Here is a 23,376-nt window from a genome sequence, read left to right as displayed (position 1 = left end):
GAGGCCCGAACCCTCGCCTCTCCCTCCCCTGGCACACACGTACGCGCCCCGGCGTCACTCAGGTCTGGGCCTGCGTGACCTTCCTTGTTCCATTCTCTTTGCTCTCCCTTCCCATGCTTTTGAGTGCTTTGACTCTGCAGTAGGCGCTGTGGGCGACCTACTCTAATGCCATTGAATGCTTAGTTACGTACATAAATACATAAAGATAATAACTTTAGATTGTTTTCCACCTTTCCAAATCCGTGCACTCTGATCTGTATCCGATAGTGACACCCCCCTTCCCCACGCCGCCGTTCGCTTTCTTTCCAGTCGTCTTGCACAAACACATACCACGCACAAACATGCGTAGGAGAGGGTGTAGGATAACGGCGAGAGCTGAAGCCTTTGTTGCTGGGGAGCCAGGTTTGAGTCTCAGCTCAACGTAATATGATTCTGGACAATCACTTAATCTATCCGTGCCTACCAAAACATAATGTGTACTTGTGTGATGTAACAGGTGCTCATGTAATGCTAATGCAGCACATTTGGGTCATGTGTGCACTGTTTTTGCAACAACAACAAAAAAAACAATACACCTATTACCCACCTCCCCCACATACATCACACAAAGACACGATCACATTCTAGAAATGACAAAGAAGAGTCTATTATGCTAATAATGTACAGGTTTGCGTGGGAGGGCCTGCCTCACTGTCCCCTCCATTTTTCTCTCATTCTTTTCCAGCGCTGAAGCCTACGCCACTTCATTCCATTCGACCACTTCGTTTGTAAACAATGCACAATGGAACCTGCTCGGTGCACTCAATGAAGCTAAAACGTTCAGGTTAAGGAGCCTGCATGATACACAACCCGAGTGCTCATAGCACAGCGAGGCTCCGCCGTGGGCGCACACATGGTTACCAGAGCTGCTGGGCTTTGGGTCTGAAGGCAGCCGGTTCTCTGGTAGTATCCCACACGGACAGGTAATGGAGACCTGCAATGGTCCCTCGCGCGTCCCTACGACCCCCTCTCTCACACTCCCGGCAGCTTTCTAGTAACACCCACCGGCAGCGCTGTCTCACACTGACCCGCACAGCTCGGGGACAAAGACGCGGCCTCTCACCTGCTCCTCCTCCGAATCGTACTCCTAGTCATTGGCGCTGACAGACATGGCCATCGCCCGGCGGGGCCTCGGCGCTGACAGCGACGGAGCCTCCTTCCCGTAGAGGCGGCAGGCCCCTCACACCGAGGGCGGCCCCATGAATAACATGCACCCGCGCTGACCAGCAAGAGGTTGAGCTCGGCTCTTGACCAATGGCAGCCGGCCCAGCTCGCCGCTGCTCAACACAAAGGCCGGCCGGCGCCCCAGCACAGGCAGCAACGACAAGGGGCGGCCACAGAGCCGGGCGCGTGCGGCGCTGTTTACACCGGGGGCTCCACCCGGCAAGGAGCGGAAACGGAATGCACAGCGCGCTCGTGCCAACTGACACACCACTCCCTCCATGAGGAAACCTTTTATACACACACATATCGAGTTCATTGTTATATGTGGTGCCGGTCCCACGCACCGCACCGTGGCTGAGGGAGAATTTCTCTTAGCTAACTAATTCATCCAGTTAAACGCCACGACTCACATTATACAGGGGCCATAGCACAGCGGCCTGAGATTGAATACAGCAGCAATCCCGAGAGGGGGCGGGAGAATGTCCAAGATGGGAAGTCGGTAGTGGTCGGGAAAAGGGAAAGCACCGCCATTTTTGCATTCGGGGCGTGTTTTTTGTTGAGTGACGGATGACGTCACGGTGAGTAAGAATGCAAAAAACACACCCCCGAATCGGAAAAAGAAGGGGCTTAAAGGGAGTGACGCCCCTCTCCTCGAATGGCTGGCCAGCATTTACAAGGCAAGCCCCCTAACTTCGGACTGAACTGCGCAAGCGCAGCCTACTGTCCTCGACCTAAAAAAGAGGATGTTGAAATGATTTAGCTATATACTCTTCACTATATGAAAGGGTGTCCTTGTAAGATATGCTCTGATAGAGCTACATCACAGGAGAAGGGGAAAACACAAAACGCTAACAATGGTATTAAAATAATGTGTAACCATCGTCAGGGTAAACCCTATAACCCAGAGAGATTACAGTACATCAATTAAATGGTTCAATCAGCGAGGAAGGGGAAAAGAAACTAACAGGTAAGCCCAAATAATAGGAATTAAGTTTTCAAAAAAAAGGAGATACAGAGGTAGACTGCTAAATAAACTCCTATCAATTTATAAATACCAATAAAAACAAATTGTATTGGTGCCGTGCATATAGTGTTACGGCAAAGTGCAAAATTAGTGACATCAAGGTGCAATATACTTTATCTAAAGGACATAAAGCAAAAACAATAGGCTGCATTTGATCACATATCATATAGTCATTTATTGTAGGGCAGTAAGAAACTTCCAAGCATATGTAATTTCACTTTCAACACATGGTGCAGTCCATATTAAATAAAAAATAAAAAGCCAGTGTTGAGACTCTATGGTTTATTTGACCAGGGCCATAATCCGGACAATTCTCAAAAGGCATGTGAGAAAAAGCAACAGAAAGGACAAGGAAGTAAAAGGAAAACGGCAGTCTCCAATTGTGTACAGGCGTCTGTAGTGAATAAGGCATATGCATATAGAGTAGATGGGCTTCCAGAGGAAGCGTGGCTGACAAATAAAATTAGTGAGGCAAACACGCGTAAAGGGAAGGATTGCAAGGCATAGTCCAGTGGCCAATTAAAAAATAGAACCTAAAAAGAAAACGAGGGCCGGAGATAAGGGAAGACCGAAGCAACAATCGAGTAAGACCTGCTCGGGCAGTACTGCAAATCCTCTGCTTTGGTGTCAGCGACTGGCTAAGAGTCAAGAAACTGGCAACTGCTGTTGTCTACACCAGTAGTCCGCTTCTCCTGTAGAGATGGCACACTATTTCTCCTGTCTTGCAGGCAGACCTCTCCTGATGTTGCAGGAATGGAAATACAGTTCTTCCTCAAGATGTCCCCTCACCTCTAGGAAGCATGCTGTCCGACAGACACCAGCTCCAGTGAGCAGTAGTCTTCTGGGTACTCTGTGGGGCACCTCTTCCTTGGTCAAAGTACTTTGAATTATAAAAGTAAGCAAGCCAACAGCTCCCACTTTAATGCAGGGATGGCAGATAGAGTATGTGTACTCTGCCAGCCCTTGCAAAACCATTCTGGGGTATTTCTTCTTTCATGTTTCCATCTAAGGTTGTCTTCCAGACTCCACCTTTGTCTAGATTGATGTTCTGTACAGCAGGGATGTCTCCTGGCTGGATCACCCACATTTGAGGCTCAAAGAGGTGTGAGACATCTGCACCTGACCACCATCAGCCACAACTGACTGTAATCAGGAATAGAGACCAATGGTTGACTCCCTTCTAAAGGACCCTTCACACTCTGATAACAGGCACTGCAGTCCCACCTGTAACTCCTACCATCCACCAGATGTCAGTCTTCTTTTGCCACTTCATTGACTAGGTATCTTCCCTTGAGCCTCGGGAATGTCATTAATGCACTTTCTCTGTCTGGGGAAGCAACGTCATCTCCATCCTGTGCACATAACAGATTGTGGGCCTCTAAAATGGAACCCTCATCCCTGTTTCACTTGGACAGTCGTTCGCTGTATACCAATCGAATCGCACACAACATACATGTATTCATGCGCACCAGATCGGAGGCGCTAGGATCTGGGTTTATTGGTAGGTGCACATCTTTACACAATTGGGCCAGTAAGCATCCAACACCTGTAACACAGATGAAAAAGGTGTAGCCATGTTTAGATTGCGAACGACCACCGTTCTACATGCATAAACCCTTGACACAGACTGTAGTCCTGTGGTACAATGGAGGGCACCCATAGTGCGTCCTTCCAGGTCCAGCACTGGACTCTTTATCAAAGTCAGTCCTGGGCTATTGTGCATGTTAGTTCAGTGTGAGGTTGTAGTCAAAATCTAAAAATTGTGGATCCCAGATACTCAGTTTGGGCACACAGGGCAGGGGATTTAACTTTACGTCCTAGAAGGAACATTCCTGTCCAAACTTATATTTAAAATAAACTTACATTTTAATGGTGCTGTTATTTCAGATGAAATAACTCGCAAAGTAAAGACACACACGGTATAGTTACAACGATGTAATCCCAGTGTAACACCATGCAGAGTAAAAGATTCTATTTACTCATCAACACTTGTAAGAAAGTGGCTCTTTATATACTGGTCCAAAGTAAGGTACAGAGTCCACAGTCCCCAGAGGTTTGGCAGAGGCTAAAGTTAGATGTAACCTTACTCTCCAAGGTGGTAGCTTGGTCGAGCAGTAAGGCAGTATCAGAGGACAGTGCAACGCATTTGTTGTACACACTCAGTCGGCAAATGGTCTCACATACTCCAGAACTGAACTCTAGAGCAATTGTTATGTATCAAAATATATAGATGTTTTTATTTTAGAACCAACAAGGTATCAAAATAGTCTTTCTCAGAATGAGTTACTTTAGTTAAATACTATTCAAATAGGCAATAGTCTTTTTGATTACAATAGTTACAGTTGTTGCAATAGGCAACACAATTTCAAACACAATGCAACATTGAGCTCAATGGGAATTTCTAGATAAATGCAATTAGTTACTTTATAGATTACTTTTCTAACCACAGGACTGGATCCTAGATTCAGTCCTGGGACATCTCCTGTAAATAGTTAAGTAAAAGCGTTTTGGTTGCATTAGTCATTTTTAAGGAGTATTATTGTATTTTAAAAGTTGACAGAAACTTTCACATAGAATCACCAATGTTATTCTATGGGAGGAAATTCACTTAGCAGGTAAGTAATGTTATCGTTACTTTTTCTTACTCCGTGTTGGATCCTGGGTCCAGCATTGGTGCATCTCCTGTAAACAATTGAAAGAATGTATTTAAATCATACAGGGGATTTTTTAAATTCAAATTTGTTTTATTGGTTTCTAGAAAAAGCGCAGACAATACATTGCAAAAGGAGGGTTCCACATACAAATAGCGTACGAGACAGACAAGCATGTCTTCTCTGTAATGCAAGTGGTAATCGGGATACATGGACCGAGCCATGAGTATAAGGCAAAAGACATATATGTGAAGCCTGGTAGGTAAATGCAATCTCAAGAACACAAACCAAAAACCCCCTCCCCCCTCCAACCACCCCCCCACCCCAACCAGTGTGCCAAACTAATAGAGCAAACATCAAGGCCTCAGCAGCCCGTTCAACTTGTCTCTTCATGAGATAGGTGAGGATCAGTTAGAATCTCTGTAAGGCGCAGTAATCAGAGTTATCTGGGGCATGTAATTTCGTTAAATTCCTTCAAGAGAAGGGACAGTAATGGTAACCAAATCTTGCGGAACGTGTCAGCTGACTGTGTAAGTGTGGCCTGGATGCGCTCCATTCCCATTGTAAACCAGATTTTGTGTAGCCATCCTATGTGAGTGGGCCTAGTGGTTGTGCCCCAAAGTGCCAAAATGTGTTGGGATGCGGCTTGCATGGCGATCCCCATTTGACGCCCACGCACGGATTTCAGGGGGAAGGTGATCGCATTGGGAAGGCCCAGGAGAGTGTAGGCAGGAAACCTCGGGATTTCATTGTCGAATGTGCTGTCTGTCATTTAATACCGCTTTCCAGTAGTCCCTAACCTCTCGTCAATCCCAGAGGAGGTAAGTCAGTGTGCCCCGTTCCCCGCAGCCCCTCCAGCAAAGCGCGCGCCGAGTCGGGTTCCCTTTGTTGAGCCGGACAGGGGTAAGGTGCCAGTAGATAGCTAGTTTCACTGCAGCTTCTCTACCGGCAGTATTGCGTGTGGGAAGCTCTATAGTATGCGTAGTGCCATTCCCGGTCCAACAGCGATCTCTCCAGCTCTGCCTCCCAGCATTTCTGTCCCGCCGTGCGGCCTTTCGCGATTGGGGCTGTGAGCATCTGGTAGAGTTCCGAGATGAGGTACGTATCCGAGTCTTTTGTCACTAGCCAGCATTCAAAATCCGTCATTCGTCTGCCAACTAATGATGCATAGTCAGGGTGAGTGAGCCAGTGCCGGAGTTGGAAATATTGGAAGAGGTGGGGTGAAGCAACGCCGTACCCCTGAGATAGATCTGAGAGGGGAAGAAAACCCTGCAGATCGAAGAGATGCCCAGCTGACCTGCAGCTGGTGCTGTGCAATTGTGAGAACGCTTGTGGGGCAGTGCCTGGCGGGAATCGAGGTTATCGAAGAGGGGAGTGAGCGGGGAGGGGAAGGTCGTAAGGCCTTTCCTGAGGGCCACTGTATCCCAGACGCATAGGATAGTACGGGTAATAGGCGATTTCTGGAGGTACCACGGCGTGTCGCATCGGCGGAGAAATGTAATCTTCCAGAGGGACGTCAGAGCCATCGCCCTGTCCTGGAACAACCATCTCTTTTCAGACTCCGGCCTACACCACTCGACGAGATAGCAGAGCTGTGTTGCCTGAAAGTATTGTTGAAGATTGGGAATCCCAAGACCCCCCTCATCCATGCCCCTGTAGGCTTGTTGTCTGTGTAGGCGCGGGCGTTCCCCCCCCCCCCCCCCCCCCCCCCCCCCCCTCCAGATCAAGTGCTGAAAGGCACTCTGCAGAGTGGCAAAGGTGCCTGTCGGGGGTGATATCGGAATAGTTTGCAAAACATCTAGAATCTTGGGCGGAGCCGACATCTTCACGGCCACAATGCACCCCAGTAGGGAAAGAGGCTGTTTGGACTACCGTGCCAAATCTGAGCGGATTTGGGATGTTACGTTTGTATAATTCAGGGCGAACGTCGAATCCGTGGAGGAGGTGAGGGTGATACCCAGGTACGGAATCCGCGATCTCGTCTGCAGGCCCCCTTCGTACACCGGTGTGTCCTCAGTGGAACGGGCGTTGTCACCCAGTGGCAGTATGAGCGACTTTCCCCTGTTTATTTTAAAACCGGACACAGCACTAAAGGACTCCACCTCTCCCAGAAATGCGGGGATCGAGCGGTCTGGGTAATCAAGGGCAGCTATAATGTCGTCAGCGTAGAGGCCAATCGTGTGAGGCTCTCCGCCGAAAGTGATGCCTTGTACGTCCGGGTTATCGCGGACCTTTTGCACCAACGGCTCCACATACAGAGCAAACAAAAGGGGTGAAAGAGGGCACCCTTGTCTTGTGCCGCGTTGAATCTCGAAGGGGCTCGAGCGCAAGGTACCCAGGCAGACCTGCGCCTGAGGGCGGTGGTAACAGCTCACAATCCAAGATTGAACGCGATCTCCTATACCAAAGTGGGCCAAGACTCGTTGCAGAAAAGACCAATTAACGCGGCCAAACGCTTTCTCGGCGTCAATGGCCAGCAGGGCCGAATCCTACTGTTGGAAATGGGTCTTGTCCTCCAAGTGGAGGATCCGTTTGGTGTTATCGCTACATTGGCGACACGGGACGAAGCCTGACTGGTCGGGTTCGAGAACCCCAGGCAGGTACGGACCAAGGCGCGCAGCCAACACGCCTATAAAAAGCTTCAGGTCCAAATTGAGGAGGGAGATGGGGCGAAATGCCGAGCAATGTGTAGGGTCCTTGCCGGGTTTAGGTAGCACCACTATCTCGGCCTCCAACATGTCTGGAGGGATGGAGCCCGGGCTATTGAAGGAGTTGAAGAGCCGAGTAAGAACTGTAGCCAATAATGGGCTAAAGGTTTTATAAAAACTGGCGGAGTAACCGCCCGGGCCCGGAGACTTGAGGGGCCGGAGACGGTATATCGCTGCTACTACCTTGTCTAACCGGATGGGGGCCTCCAGGGCCTCCGTGCTCACCGAGGAAAATGCCGTGATCTGAAAGAGACACGTTAGTGATAGATTCCTTACCTTAGAATATCCCCAGGCGTCAGACTGGATCCGGAAATTTTTGCGTAGCAGTACCCTTGCGCGTCGGTAAGCGTCGTCTGCGGCTCTGTGTCCGTCCTCGGCGTCGTGGGCGCCGTGATGACGTCGTCGGAGTACTTAGACGCCGCCTCCGCGTGCTGGCGTCAGTTCTTCTTTTTTCCGCGCCAGCAGCGCAGATCCAGAAAAAGTGGTACCTTTGTCACTTTTTGACTGACTCTTTTTGATCACCCTTTTCGAGTCTTCGACTCCGATCGATGCCGATAGGGAAATGCCTGGTTTCAAACCCTGTGACGATTGAGATCAACTGATGTTGGTCACGGATCCTCACCGTCGGTGTCTCCACTGTCTCGGCGTCGACCACGACGACAAGGCCTGCCTTGACTGCCGGGCCCTTACTTCGAAAGCTAGACGGGAGCGGTCCCGTAAGCGACTCGAACTCCGGCAGTCGGCCGAGAGAGGTCCCGGTCCGGACGGAGGTCGAGGGACCGGTCGCGGGAGCGGAGCCGTCCTAGCTCCGGGAGTCGACATCACTCCTCTGGGTCGAAGACGTCATCGCTCTTCCGACTCCTCCCCGAACCTCGCGCAATGCGGCCGGGGGTTCAGGTGGCACCGCCCACGCGGCTCCGTCGAAGTCGCAGGCGTCGCGTCCAGCTTCATACCCTCCGGTCCCTGGGCCTAACGCGACGCCGGGGGAGATCGAGCGGTTCCTCATGGCCATGAGGTCCCTCTCTCCCCCGACGGGTTCCGCGGCGCCTTCGGGCCCAGCGGCCCCGTCTGGGGTTCCTAGCGGGTCGGGGGCTTCGGCCCCGACGCCATCGGGTGCTTCGGCCCCCAACGCCGCCGGCGCCTTTGGGCCCACCGTCGGTGTCTCCACTGTCTCGGCGTCGACCACGACGACAAGGCCTGCCTTGACTGCCGGGCCCTTACTTCGAAAGCTAGACGGGAGCGGTCCCGTAAGCGACTCGAACTCCGGCAGTCGGCCGAGAGAGGTCCCGGTCCGGACGGAGGTCGAGGGACTGGTCGCGGGAGCGGAGCCGTCCTAGCTCCGGGAGTCGACATCACTCCTCTGGGTCGAAGACGTCATCGCTCTTCCGACTCCTCCCCGAACCTCGCGCAATGCGGCCGGGGGTTCAGGTGGCACCGCCCACGCGGCTCCGTCGAAGTCGCAGGCGTCGCGTCCAGCTTCATACCCTCCGGTCCCTGGGCCTAACGCGACGCCGGGGGAGATCGAGCGGTTCCTCATGGCCATGAGGTCCCTCTCTCCCCCGACGGGTTCCACGGCGCCTTCGGGCCCAGCGGCCCCGTCCGGGGTTCCTAGGGGGTGGGTGGCTTCGGCCCCGACGCCATCGGGTGCTTCGGCCCTCAACGCCGCCGGCGCCTTCGGGCCCAGCGCCGCAGGGCCCCACTGGATCAGGTTCCGGATTCGGGTCGTCGCCAGTGGATTTAACGACCTCCCCGGCGCCGACCCCACAGGTGTCACCTCCGGCGCCATCCTCGGGCGGCAGTACGGCGCCGATTCAGACGCCGTTTGGTGAGTTCACTTTCTATGAACCGGCCCCATCCTTTACTGACCCTGAGTACCAGGTGATGGGTGATGAGGAGGATTGGGAGGGGTCTGAGAACCCTCTGACATGCGAGTGCCAGTCTTATGAGGACTGGGCAGGTGAACTTGGGGAAGCCAGTGGTTTAGACACTTCGCCTGACACTGGCTTTGTCTCCCCTCCTAGCGTGGCTACGGAGGAGGGGCCAACATATAGTGTGGTGTTGATGAGGGCAGCCAAGGCCTTGGGCCTTGAGCTCCCCGTCGCAGCCGTGAGGACTAACCTCCTCACTGAGGTCCTTAAGCCGCAATCATTCTCAGCCGAGCCTCTGCTGCAGTTTAACAAGGCCTTAACTGACGTTCTTTTGGGCACTTGGTCCAAGCCCGCTACGGATTCGCCTGTAGATAGAAAAGTGGCCAGAAGCCACCGCCCGGCCCCGGGTGACCCATGTTTCCTGTCCACCCACCCCACCCCCGAGAGCCTGGTCTTCCAGGCCTCCAATTCCCAAACCGCATTCCCGCCGGCTCCGCCGGACAGGGAATCTAAGAGGTATGAGCAGTATGGCAAAAAGATCTTCTCATCCCTTAGTCTGGGACTGCGGTCTTCCAACACCGCATGCCTCTTGGGCCGCTGCACCCACTCTCTGTGGGATACGGTCGCGGAAGTGCTGCCAGAGTGTCCTTTGGAGGTACGGGCCAAACTCGGCCAAGCCCTTGTGGAAGGTCGGGATTCCATCCGGTGTGGACTGGATACCACGACTCACTGGGTAGAGCGATGGCAACGACGGTGGCGGTAAGACGCCACACCTGGTTGAGGTCCGCCAACTTCTCGACTGAAGTCCAGAACACAGTTATGGACATGCCGTTCGATGGCCGTCGCCTCTTTGGCGACAAGGCAGACCATGCACTTGAGCGTTTCAAGGACTCCAGGGCTACGGCCAAGTCCTTGGGCCTCTCGGCCCCACGCCAGCAATCGGCTGCCTTTCACTCCTTTCGTGGCCACGGAAGGGGTGCACCCACACGTGCTGCCAGCCACGCTCCGCAGGGTAATACCCAACGCGGTGGCGGCCGTGGAAACCGCCGTGGCGGCGGTCGGGGTCAACGGCGAGGTCAGTCCACACCTTCCCCCGCAGCATCCGCCTCAAAACCCTCCTAGTTCGTGCTTTCAGGCCCATGTGACGCCAGTGGGTGGCAGGGTTCGCCATCACCACTCCCACTGTCACGTCAGACAGGTGGGTGCTGCAGATTGTCCGAAGGGGCTACTCCCTCCCCTTCGAGGCGACTCCTCCAGCCATGCCACCACAGAACCACCGTGTATCGGGGGATCATTTGCGACTTCTGCAGGAGGAAGTTACGGCCCTCTTGGCCAAGGGGGCCATCGAGCTCGTTCCTGGGCCAGAAGTAGGGTGTGGTTGCTACTCCCACTACTTTCTGGTACCCAAGAAGGGCAAAGGGGGTCTACCCCCTATCTTGGACCTAAGGAACGTCAACGGCTTCGTCCGGAAGGAGAAGGTCACAATGCTGACACTGGCTCAGGTCCTAGCTGCCCTGGACCCGGGAGACTGGATGGTAGCGTTGGACTTGCAGGACGCTTATTTCCACATCCCCGTCCTGCCGGCCCACCGGCGCTACCTGCGGTTCACGGTTGGCCAAGAGCACTTTTAGTATACCGTGCTCCCCTTCGGCCTTAACAGCACCCCACGGGTGTTCACAAAGGTGATGGCAGTGGTCGCAGCTCATCTGCGCAGGCTAGGGGTTTCAGTTTTCCCCTACCTCGACGACTGGTTGTTGAAGGCGGGCTCGCCCCAGACAATCGTCAGCCACCTCCAGACTACGGCGGATCTCCTGCACCAGCTGGGGTTCTCCATCAATGTGCCGAAGTCACACCTGTGCCCCTCTCAGAAGCTCCTCTTCATCGGAGCGGTTCTAGACTCGGCGCAGTTTCGGGTTTATCCGCCCGAACAGCGGGTCCGGGATATTCAGGCTCTCATCCCACTCTTTCGGCCTTTATCCCGGATCTCGGTCATGTTGAAGCTGCGGCTTCTGGGGCTGATGGCCTCCTGCATCCTTCTGGTGCATCACGCCAGGTGGCGGATGCGGGCTCTGCAGTGGGACCTGAAGTTTCAGTGGGCCCAGCATCAGGGCAACCTGTCCGACCACGTCCTGATCTGGGAGGGCACTGCAAGACAGCTGCAGTAGTGGCTCACTGACCGAGATTGGGTCAGCGGCAGATCCCTCTCCCTTCTCCAACCGGAGCACGTAGTCGTGACGGACGCATCCCTCCAGGGCTGGGGAGGCCACATGAGAGAGGCGGAGATCAGAGGCCTCTGGTCTCCGGCGGAGTCCCGGCTCCATGCGGAGTCCCGGCTCCATATCAACCTTTTGGAGCTGCGGGCGATTCGTCTAGCACTGAAGGCATTCTTCCCCTCTGTCCGAGGGAGTGTAGTGCAGGTGTTCACGGACAACACCACCGCCATGTGGTACTGCAACAAACAGGGCGGGTAGGGTCGTGGACCCTCTGCCAGGAGGCTCTGCGCCTCTGGCAATGGCTGGAACATCAGGGCGTGACCCTGGTGGTTCAACACCTGGCAGGTTCTCTGAACGCCAGGGAGGACGAACTCAGCCGCCGGTGCATGATGGATCACGAATGGCGTCTGAACTGGGACGTGGCACAAGGTCTCTTTCTGCAGTGGGGAGAGCCTTGGTTAGATCTATTCGCCATCGAAGAGAACGCGCAATGTCATCAGTTCTGCGCATTGGAATTTCCAAGGCGGCACTCGCTCGGAGACGCTTTTCGTCGCGAGTGGAGTTGCGGTATGTTGTACGCCTTTCCACCTATACCACTTCTGCCCAGAGTGCTGAAGAAGATCAAACGTGACCGGGCCCAAGTCATCCTTGTGGCTCCGGACTGGGCACGAAGGTACTGGTATCCAGAGCTACTCAGTATGTCAGTCGATCCCCCAGTTTGTCTGCCTCTTCAGGAGGACCTTCTGTCGCAGCAGCAGGGGACGGTCCTCCACCCGAACCTGTCCAGTCTCCACCTCCATGCTTGGAGATTGAGCGGCGACAGTTGAGGCCATTTGACTTGCCTCCTGAAGTCTGTAATATGATTCTGGCAGCCAGGCGTCCCTCCACAAAGTCGGTATATGCCTGCAGGTGGAACAGATTTGTGGCATGGTGCACAGCAAAGGCTGTGGATCCTCTCTGCCCCTCTTTCTGAGGTTCTTCTCTTCCTTCTTTCTCTTGCCCAGCAGGGCTCTGCTCTGGGCACTATCAAGGGCTATCTTTCTGCCCTTTCAGCCTTCTTGAGGCTGCCTGATCAACCATCTTTGTTCAAGTCCCCTATTGTAAATCGATTCCTAAAAGGCATCACACACACATTTCCACCTGTTCCGTTTGTGATGCCTTAGTGGGACTTGAACCTTGTACTTACATTTCTGATGTGCGCTCCCTTTGAGCCACTTCACAACTGTCCTCTCCGCCTTCTTACACTGAAGACTGCTTTCCTGGTTGCCATCACCTCTGCCAGGAGAGTGAGTGTGCTCCAGGCCCTCTCTTGTACTCCTCCTTTCCTTTCTGTCCATCCGGACAAGGTTGTGTTGCGTACTAAGCCATCTTTCCTGCCCATGGTTGTCACAGCCTTCCACATCGGGCAGTCCATCACTTTGCCAACCTTCTTCCCGCCACCGCACCCCTCTAAAGAGGAAGAGCGGCTCCACCGTCTGGACCCAAAACATGTGCTCTCATTCTACTTGGATCTCACACGCCAGTTCCGGGTGGATGGCCAACTCTTTGTTGGTTACGTGGCGCAAAGAAGGGAAAGGCGGTACACAAGAGGACCATCTCCCGATGGATCATCTTGTGTATCCAGGCATGCTACTCCTTGGCTAGAAAGGAGCCCCCTGTTGGATTCCGGGCTCACTCCACCGAGCCACGGCGACAACTACTGCCCTGGGCCGGGGAGTGCCCTTGCAGGACATTTGCCAGGCATCTACGTGGGCCTCGCAGCACACGTTTGCAAGACACTATTGCCTGGACAGTCAAGTCCGGAGGGATGGCTTCTTTGGCCGTTCCATCCTCCAGGACTTTGTGGTGTGATTATTGGTTCGCACACCCACCACCGGGGTTGTTATTGCTGGGGTATCTATTCTAAGGTAAGGAATCTATCACTAACGTGTCTCTTTCAGATGCACAAGTTACTACTTGTGTAACGATATATCTGTAAGAGACATTAGTTAGTGATATCACTAACGTGTATCTTTCAGATGCACAAGTTACTACTTGTTTAACGATATATCTGTAAGAGACATTAGTTAGTGATAGATTCCTTACCGACCCACCCATCCTCCCTGTTCTGCGAACCGATATCTAGGGTTAAGGTCATCCCCTTTCAGGGCCCTAGTTTCAATGGCACCAGTGTTGGTTTTTAACACGGCTCAGCGCTTCTGGCGCGGAAAAGCTGAGGCTAAGAACTGATGTCAGCACGCGGAGGCGGCGTCTAAGTACTGAGACGACGTCATCACGGCGCCCACGACGCCGACGACGGACGCGGAGCCGCAGAGGACGCCTACCGACGCGCAAGGGTACTGCTACGCAAAAATTTCCGGATCCAGTCTGACGCCTGGGAATATTCTAAGGTAAGGAATCTATCACTAACTAATGTCTCTTACAGATATATCGTTACACAAGTAGTCGCCACATTCTCCAAATATGTATCAATGTCCGCGTCCGGGACAGAGGCGTAGAAGTCTCGGAATGCCTCCGCGATCTGTGTCTCCTCCTTGATCTCATTTCCCTTTCCGTCTTTCAGGCCCTGAATTTTTGATCGCTGGGTTTTTCGCTTTCAACGTGCTAGCGAGTAGGCGGCCCGTCTTGTTCCCCCCCCCACATAGTAAGTGTGGTGGAGGCACAGGGCGGGGAACTCTGCCCTATCCATGTCCAAGCTGGCCAATTGGGTTCTGGCTGCCTTTAATTGTTTTCAGACTCGTGGCGCCCTGATGCGGCTGAGAACCCTTTCGAGTTCGGAAACTTGTGCTGTTAAATCGGCCCGTTTCGCTGTACGAACCTTAGTGTCTGCCGCTGCTATTGCGATGAGCTTGCCGCGGGCCACCGACTTCAGGGCGCCCCACAAGGCTGACGCCGAGGTCTCGGGCGTGTCATTAATGGTCAGATAGTCAGTAATGCATTTGCGGAGCTGCTTAGTGACCTCCGGCCGTTGAAAGAGAGTTTTGCGTAACCGCCATTTCCCGGAAGGACGCCTAGTCTTGGGGATCTGGAGTGTAAGTTCGACTGCATCATGGTCGGAAAGAGCTGCCGGCACAATGCAAGCGTCCGCCAGTTGGGCGAGCAAGTCGGAGGACCCGAGAAAGTGATCTAGTGTGGCATAAGTGCGGTGCACGTGTGAGTAACACGTGAATTGTGACGCCCCTGGGTGTTTGGCCCTCCATAAGTCTACCAAAACTCGTTTGTGTAGCCAGGACTTGCCTGCCGTGAGAGGGTGCCCGTGTCTCCATACCTGTGCCCTGATCTATCCGCATTAGTGTCTATCACCAGGTTGAGGTCCCCCCCCCCTAGCAGTAAAAGAGGGTCGGGATCTGAGTGTCTCTGAGATGGCAGTTTTCAGTAAAAGTTCCTGGCCTGTGTTCGGGTTGTACAGGGAGCCTATTGTCCGCTGTTGGCTCCCTATCAAGAAGCTATGTGTCAGGAGTCTACCCTTGATCTCACCCATCTTATCACCAATCCTGCCCTGGAAGCGTCCAGACACCAAGATAGCCCCCCCCCCGCTTTTTTCTCTGATAGAGAGGAGAAGAACTGGTGGGGAAAAGCGCGGGATCGCATCCTGTGCCAATCTTTCGCAAGTAAGTGTGTTTCTTGGAGTAAACAAATCTCGGCCCCCGAATTTTCCAAATAGGAGAGCACTGCCCTCTGTTTATGGGGTTATTCAGGCCTTTCACATTAAGGGTCAGTATTTTCAAGACAGAGTCTGTCATTTTAAAGGGAAGGGGTGAAAGGTGCTATGTGAGAGTGATGGCTCTGCAACACAATCGGTACATGTAGAGCAAGCGAGTTCGCACATTGAACCCCCCCGGCACACTGGTTCCCACCCTTGATCCCTCCCCCAGCCCCCCTTGCCCCAAACCCAACCCCAACTGAAGAGACCCCCACCACCCCCTCTGCCCCTCTCTCTTGAACTCCAACCCTGCCAGCCCCCACCCCCTAACCCCAACTTGCAACACACCAATCTCCCGTCCCCCCCTCCCGAAACCCAACTAGGTATCCCCATGTACAAACCATAGTCCCAGGTTTATCAGAACGTAGTCCAAACCTGTGGAGTCTCAACGTGGAGGAGTATGTGGCAGTAGCAGCCCCGCTGCCCCCCCCCCGCCCATCCCCCCAACCCGGCAAATTCAATGCGGTGAAGGCAAATCCCCCGTAGTCAGTGTCTCAATGCGGGCTCGATGTGTCTCTGAACACCTCTTGAATGGCCGCTGCCTGTTCTTGGGCCATGGTCGTCGGATCAGGTTTAAGGTCCGCCTTGGGGGGGCGTCGTCGCCGCACCCGCTGCCATCCGCCACGTGAGTGCTGTGTGGAACCCTCCTGCGACCGTCGCAACGAGCCCTCTCCCGGTGGCTCATCCTCCGCAAGTTCGATGCCCAGCAGGGTACAAGTGTCTCGGAGCAAACGCATTTGGTGTAAGGCCCCTTTCCATTTAAAGACTAATCGAAATGGGTGACCCTATGAATAGGGCACCTCGTTGTCCTGCAAGAATGTCGTGGCCACCCTGAAAGCCCTCCTCTTCTAAAGGGTGATGGCTGAAAGGTCCTGGAACAAGGCCACAGGGTGGCCCTGGAAATGGAGAGGTTGCTTTTGACGAGCCTCCTTCAGGATCCGCTCCTTTAAGGGAAAGTTAGGGAGGGAGATATGCCAGGATGTCCGGCGGAGGGGCAGGTGCACGCCGTGCCAGGCCGACCCTGTGAGCGCGGTCAATGCGAATGTCAAAGTCAGCAGGTTCGCAAAGAATCTCCCTGAATAGTTTCTGCAGATAGCAAGTAACGCTGTTCCTTTCGGCTTTCAATGGCACTCCTCAGACACATATATTGTTCCTCCGGGGGCGATTTTCGAGATCCTCCGTGTGTGCCTGGAGGTCCACCTGTTGCTCTCAGAGGCGGAGGACCTCTTGCTGTAAAAGTTCTACCTCCTCGCAGTGGGCCTGGTCCGCTTCCTCCACCGCAGCCACCCTCTCTCCCAAGCCATCCACATCTCGGCGCAGTTCACGTTGCTCCTCGGCCAGCTCTTGTTTCAAGGCCTGGAAATCGTCTCGCAGAGTGTTGAATAGAGATTCTAGAAAGGCATTAGTGATAGGGTCCCCTCTGCTCTCCTGCCCTGGGGTGCTGGTTGGTGCTACTGGCGAGGGGGGTGATTGGGTCTTCTCCCCCTTTATGGCGTCTTTGACTAACATGTCGGTTATAGTGCGGCCCCCCTGCGCCCTGTGTTAGCCATGTCGCCTCCATCTCTGGTGCCGGAAGGGCAAGGCAGGTCAGTGTCCTCCAGTTGAGTGGGGCGTTATGAAGGGGCTCTTCCCGGGAAGTCGGTCAGCTCGGCGGTGACCAGGCTGGTCCGGCAGGGTCTATACCGCCCGAAGGGATCCCCGCACTATAGGGCAGCCTCTCCTCCAATCCTCGGTAGACCCCCAGTTGCACCCGGTTGTCCCGAAGCATGGCAAGTAGCTGGGCACTTCCACTCCCACCGTGCCCCTCCTCACCTGACGGTCGTGAGTTTGAAGCCTGTTGGTCAGTCTATGTCTCCTCTCTTCAGGCGCCAGCTCTCCGCGCCCCTGCAAGTCGCCACCTTTCTGCCGGCGATCAGTCCTTCTCAGATTTGACTGGCTTCAGGCTCCTATGTGTCGGCGATTAGCGGGGGCCAGCATCCACACGCCTAAGTGGGTGCCTGCCGGGAGATCCGCTATGGCGAGCTTCCGCCGGGTTAAAATGCTGCGTCTCGGCTCCACCGCTCCGCATGGACCAGGCCCGAAGCTGGGGCCTCTCCAGGACGCCGCCGCCTCCGGCCTTGGTTGTACGCCAGTCGCGTTGGGTCCCGACTGCCTGTAGCGGTTCCTGGTCTTGGAGATCGCAGTCCGCAGCACACCGCTGTTACCCCGCAGGTCGCCGTCCTCACCAGAGCCAGCCCAGCCGCGGGTAGCGCGCGGCCGCCATTATACCATCTCTCCCAGGCGCGGCTCTTGCGGTACGCTGATCTCTGCTCCTGCAGGCGCTTCAGCGTACACAGGCGAGCTAAAGAGACAGCGCCGGGGAGCACCGCTCAGTGGGTCACGGAGCTCACGTTATGAGGGGGTTACAGGCTTTTAGAAGGGCAGTATGGGGTTCAGGGCCAGGGAGCCTCGCGGAACAAGTCTGATCAGGCCGCCATCTTGGCCACGCCCCCATACAGGCGATTTTTAAGGAATATTTGTAGTGTTTGAAAATCGACAAACTTTTCTGGTGAAAACCAGACATTGGGTTCCTATTGAAGGAAATTCAAGTTACTGGTAAGTACGGTTAAAATTACTTTTCAGGGTCAGTGCTGGGCTAAAAGATGGAGCACCTGGTTCTGTCCTGATAACAGTTGAGTAAATCGGAATTCGTTGTTCGGCTGATTTTAGATGAATATTTTAAAGTTGCAAAACTCCACACTTTGAAGAATTTCCAAGTGAAACCAGTCAATGTTACCCTATGGAAGAAAAGTGCACGCCTTTGAAGCTTCCCCTGCCCATCCTGGGGAGAAGACCTAGCACCTCGCCCAGGATGTGCATTGTTGCAGGCCCAGGAGAGCGGAGGGGCCTCTCTACCCAGGGGTCCAGCAACATGTCTGCTGTGTGGCAGCCTAGGCAGCCTCTCAGACAAGACGTGGATTGTAGGTTAGGTTTCAGAGGGCATCTCGAAGATGCCCTCTGTAGTGCATTTTACATTAAATCCCACACTGACCTCAGTGTGGGTTAAATGTGCTGTGAAGTTTGATATCAAACTTGTCAGTCTTCAGTGTAGCCATTATGGTGCTGTGGAGTTTGTAATGGCAATCTCCCAGCACCATATACTCTTCATGGCATCACTGCACTTACAGTGCCCAGGAATGGCCCTGGGTACTGTAGGGGCGCAGGGCTCATGCACCTATGCCCCCACCACTGGCATAGTGCACCCAGCTAGAGGGGTGATTGAGGTATGCCAGGGCAGTGGGTTTGTGGGCATGGCATGGCACACAGGGATGTGTGCCATGTCAACACTGTTTAGTTCTGCACCAAGTCACTCAGCCTGCAAAGGCAGTGTGTGTGTGTGTGTGTGTGTGTGTGTGTGTGTGTCAGGGTACAGGGCCCCAAAGGGTGGCACAATAAGGGCTGCAGCCCTTAGGGGCTTCTCTGGTCACAGTACCCTGGGTACCTAGGTTTCCATTTACCAGGGGCTGACCTGTGGCCAGAGATGCCAATTGGGTTTAGGTTCCAACGCAGTTTTAGGGAAGGAACACAGGCCCTGGGTACCTGGTTTGCAGGAACCCAGGGTACACTCAGTCATAGTACATCCGCCATTCAGCAAAAAGTGGGGGCATATCATGCAAGAAAGATGGCACTTCTCACAACACTGAATAGACAATTACGCTTGTCCCTTCCTACAGGTTATTTAAAAGCTGTAATGGGAGTAAACCGAGCACTTTCAGTATGGGAGACCTACGGAAACTCCTATGTAATATTGCGGCTGAAGTAATATTAAAAAAAATGTGTGTATTCCTCTTCATGTTGAATGTTTTTGTTAGCTCACAAATGGGCGCAATCAATATGTGGTTATGAATGTAACAAAGAATTCACCTGTAAACCTGCCTCCTACTTGGTGGAGCATTGTCAAAACAATGGGGCACGTTTGTGCTTCAGAACCTAAAGATGGTGCGAAGTAGGGTTTGGGTCTGTCTACCTAATTAGCATGAACATTATGGCCAAACAATGAGCACGGAGGAATGGCAAACTAACAATCAAGATTAATGCAAATCAAGAATAACTTGAATTAAGAGAATTTATGAAACATATGCATGTAATGTTTTCTTTTGTGTTGCAGTTGAAGGACCTTAATTCTTTCTTGCACACAACATTTTGTTTGCCTAAAGTATACTGCCTGTGCTTTATCATTTTCACTGTGATTACATTTGGGGTGTTATGGGCCTTAACGTGTAGAACACAGAGTAAAATGTTATTCTAATAAAAATATCAGCTTTTGTAATTATAGCAGTTTCTTTGCTTTGGCTGGGTTTCTTTAAATGTTGTGACGGCATAAACTTTTGTTTCCTCTAATTCTAGTTTTCATATATTGGGACATGCTGGTCCTTCTATGAAGCAGGATTTCTACAGCGTGGAGGGCCTCGCCAGTCAACTTCTTAATACATGCTTTGTAAACCTTGAGAATATTCCAGACTACAGACTGCGCCCATTGCTTCATATCCTTTTATCAGAAGAACCAATTTAGCTTCTCATAATAAATTGAAAGTGTATATTTGTTAGATGTTTAACATGCTCCTTGCTTCTTATTTTCAGTAAGGCAGTGAGCAGGATTTAGAAATTGTCAGTAATATCAGTTAAATTGCCTTCATAATCTAGATTTTATTCTTATCCTGTTTTATTGGAGATAGACATGAGATTTCACACTAGGAACCAAGTAGACTGCAAGATTTTATTATTTTCTCTGATACACCATTAGCTCTTTTTGTATGTTGTATCTTATCTGCTACCCGTCTTTCCGTAAACATCCTTGAATCATAGACCTGGGCTGTCACCCGTTGTTCGTTACTCTATTACTTACTAGCTAGGTTCACCTAAAAAACATATGTTACATGCATTCATACATGCAGAGGTTAATAGTCTACTCTTCATCTTCATCTCTGGTAGCTAGCTTATTTTCAGCAGATAATTTGCCTATGTACCCAGAGGGTTTTTCTCCAATTAGAAGTGGACAACAATTGACTTTTCATTGATTTGCGTGCTTGAATCATCCCAGTTGAGTCCCACGCTTGTATTTGATTAGCAGTCTAATGTTAAACCTAGCCAATAGGCTGCAAATATTGTTACTTGAATCAACTATTTGCATCATTAAAAAAGAACCAAATATCAAACACTCTGATACAAGCAGATTGCAGACCACACCCTGCCGAAGCCACCATCTCCCACTAGATTGCTGCTGCACGTCGTGTGTGAGGGGAGTCTTTTAGCTTTGCTGAAACTACTTAATTTATTCCATGATCATTTACGGAATACTCAGTTACCGGATCACTGGAAGGGAACACTGGGTCTATTGTCTCTACCTACATACACTCGGTGGTAATGAAGTCTTCATTGGCAGCTCTAGCTGCATAAATCGAGCAGCTGCCTGCTGGAGTCCTGATGGTAGGATGGTGACTTTAATACAATGATGAACCCAACACAGGAAATCCTAAGTGGCAGAGCAAGTGGTAGGGGGACCCCACTTGCAGGATGTGCATACTAATTGGAGTTGTGTGATGTTTGGAGGAAGTGGCAGCTGGATGCACTGTCCCAGGGGTGGGCATCCCGGGACATAGCAGGAACCCGACCCAAGAGGGTGGCCGCGTGGTCCACTTTTATTCTCCAATTCCCACTCCTCCTTCTCATGGTTGGATTATTCATGCCTGCAGTTGATAGAACCTATGTATGAGATGTGAAAGTCCTCCTATTCAGTTTATCAGATCACCCCCCAGTAAATATATGCTCAGGAACAAATAGTACATCCTCTCTGGGTGAATGCCTCTATACATGGTGGTTTGAGGATGAGCATTTTGTTGACTATCTCTGTAAAGTGGTGTCTACCTATTTTGAGATTAGCATTGGCAAGAAAAGAAGGTTGATGCACTTAAAACGGACATTAACGAGATGTAAGGTAGCATCCTTCTAAATAAAAATTAAGGAAAGAAGGAAGGAACATCATTGTCAGAGGCAGGGCAGGTTTTTTTCACATGATACAGGGCTGCTCATGCATCGCTCTATACTGAACTAAAATACATCACGCTCAAAGTGAAATAGTGGGATATACTTTAACACCAAACCTTAAATGCTTATTAATATGTAGTGATTTATTTGTGAGATTGAGCTTTGTAAAGTAGGATGTAGTGGTATACCATCAAATAAATGAATTCTTTAAAAAAAAAAAAGATTGCTATTGGAGTGGCACCGTGGACCTCCCAGATTAACTTCGGGAGGATTTAAGCATGCAGGTCTATAACAGATACCAGTAATGGATAACTACCATTACAGGTAAGTAACTTTTTTCTTTATAGGACTTTCAGCTGCTTCTGACCTTTTTCAGCCAACATTTTCCAGCTGTGGGGGGACTCCTCAGATCGACATCTTTGTCACTCACAAGAATGCTCACTGCCCAAAGGTTTGTGCCCTCTAGTATCAGATTCAAGCTGCATTGAGGGGTTTGTTTCGCTTGAGGTGGGATTTTGCGCTGCATTGAGTGTTTCCTCTCATATCGTTAATTCGATGTGTATTAAGGAAAAATTGTCTCCACCTAGCCCAAATAATCCTGAATGTACCAGACTGAGCATGAGAGGATGGTATGCAGACCTCGTTCAGTCCTCACTGTGCTCTCTGCCCCGTCTCCTCTCACAGTCGCCTGAACCGATTCTACACATCCCCTCCAGAGATTACATCTCTATGCCTGGAGATTGAACTGGGCACCTGTGCTCTTTTCCCTGCCCCATGAAGTTCTGGATGTTCACTTACATTCACATAGCCAATCCATTAAAACAGTTTAGCAGATGGAGCACATTTGTCACATGGTGTTCTGACAACTCCATAGATCGTCTTCAGGTTCACCTACCATACATTCTATGATTTGCCCTCTTGCTTGCCTGACAGGGTTGTGTGTTGGACACTGTTAAAGTTAATTACTAATATTATCAGCCTTTCTTTGTGGTGTGCCTAATCAAATGTCCCTCTTTAAGGCAACCTTGTTCTCACATTCCTCGTGTGTTCTCTGAACCGTTGCAGTTGTCATCCAAGGTTACTCACTTTTGAAAGCTATATGGATGTCTATTACATCAGCCACTCGTGTTAGTGAATTACGAGCCTCATGGGTGAAACTGCATTTATCACTTCATTCCCAGACAAGCTGATGTTGATAAATGTAAGGTAATGCCCCTTTTTGGATAGTTCACCCCGTGTTTTGGGACCGATGCTGCTGTTATTTTTTTGCGACTGAGAGTTCACAGACGCCTGCAAACCCAACCTTGGTGTCTGTGCCCTTACCCATAACCTGGTATGTCAAATTAGCTTAGCCAATTGGGCCAACTTAGCTGTAGGTACTCAGTAAAATGGTACCCAGGGCATGTATGTTAGACGGTTTCCCCAGGGATTGCAGCAGTGATTGTGCCACCCTGGGCAGGACACAACTAAAACAAGACTCTCAGCCTGCCATTTGCAGGCTGGAAGAGCAGTTTAAACTGCTAGCCTGACATTGCCATTTAAAGTAAAAGCAAAGCCAGACTTCCCCATACCCCCGTACATGTGTAAGTCATTTCTATCAGGCCTAGAAAAATCATACAAATGTTACTAGACCTGCAGGTCTAGTAACTTGGATAATCGACTCAACCTAACTCTAATGTACATGATCCATAAACTGGTCTCACTATGTCATCATAGGCAAAAAAAATATTTTGTAGACACCTTTTTCTTTCTCATGTGAGATCACCATCATGTATGTGAGTTCAGTATTCCTGTTGTACAATATAACCTATTATGTTTGTTTTAATAGAATAAACGTTTGCTTCATGCATAATAGGAATCTAGCTCACTTAAAGGGTGCACACGACCCCTGAATTGCCTCTTCGTTCACTAAAAGCATTGTCAGGGAGGCAGGAATGTTTCTCAGTTAATCTCCAACAACCCACTTTTAACAAATAAATCAC

The 23,376-nt window shown here is 51.6% G+C and overlaps 1 protein-coding gene across 2 annotated transcripts in view; it reads left to right on the top strand.

Moving 5' to 3' along the window:
• The window catches only part of XPO5 (exportin 5), a 762,403-nt gene that overhangs the window by 393,661 nt on the left and 345,366 nt on the right, over positions 1-23,376 (top strand). For both annotated transcript variants that reach the window (XM_086926019.1, XM_086926020.1), the window contains exon 23: positions 19,757-19,893. In XM_086926019.1, the coding sequence (XP_086782145.1) occupies positions 19,757-19,893 (137 nt within the window). The remainder of the gene's footprint in view (positions 1-19,756; positions 19,894-23,376) is intronic.

Source organism: Lissotriton vulgaris, chromosome 6, assembly GCF_964263255.1.
Source record: "Lissotriton vulgaris chromosome 6, aLisVul1.2, whole genome shotgun sequence".
NCBI lineage: Eukaryota > Metazoa > Chordata > Amphibia > Caudata > Salamandridae > Lissotriton > Lissotriton vulgaris.
The sequence above is the reverse complement of the archived record's forward strand: the minus strand, read 5'-3'. Positions and strand labels throughout refer to the sequence as shown.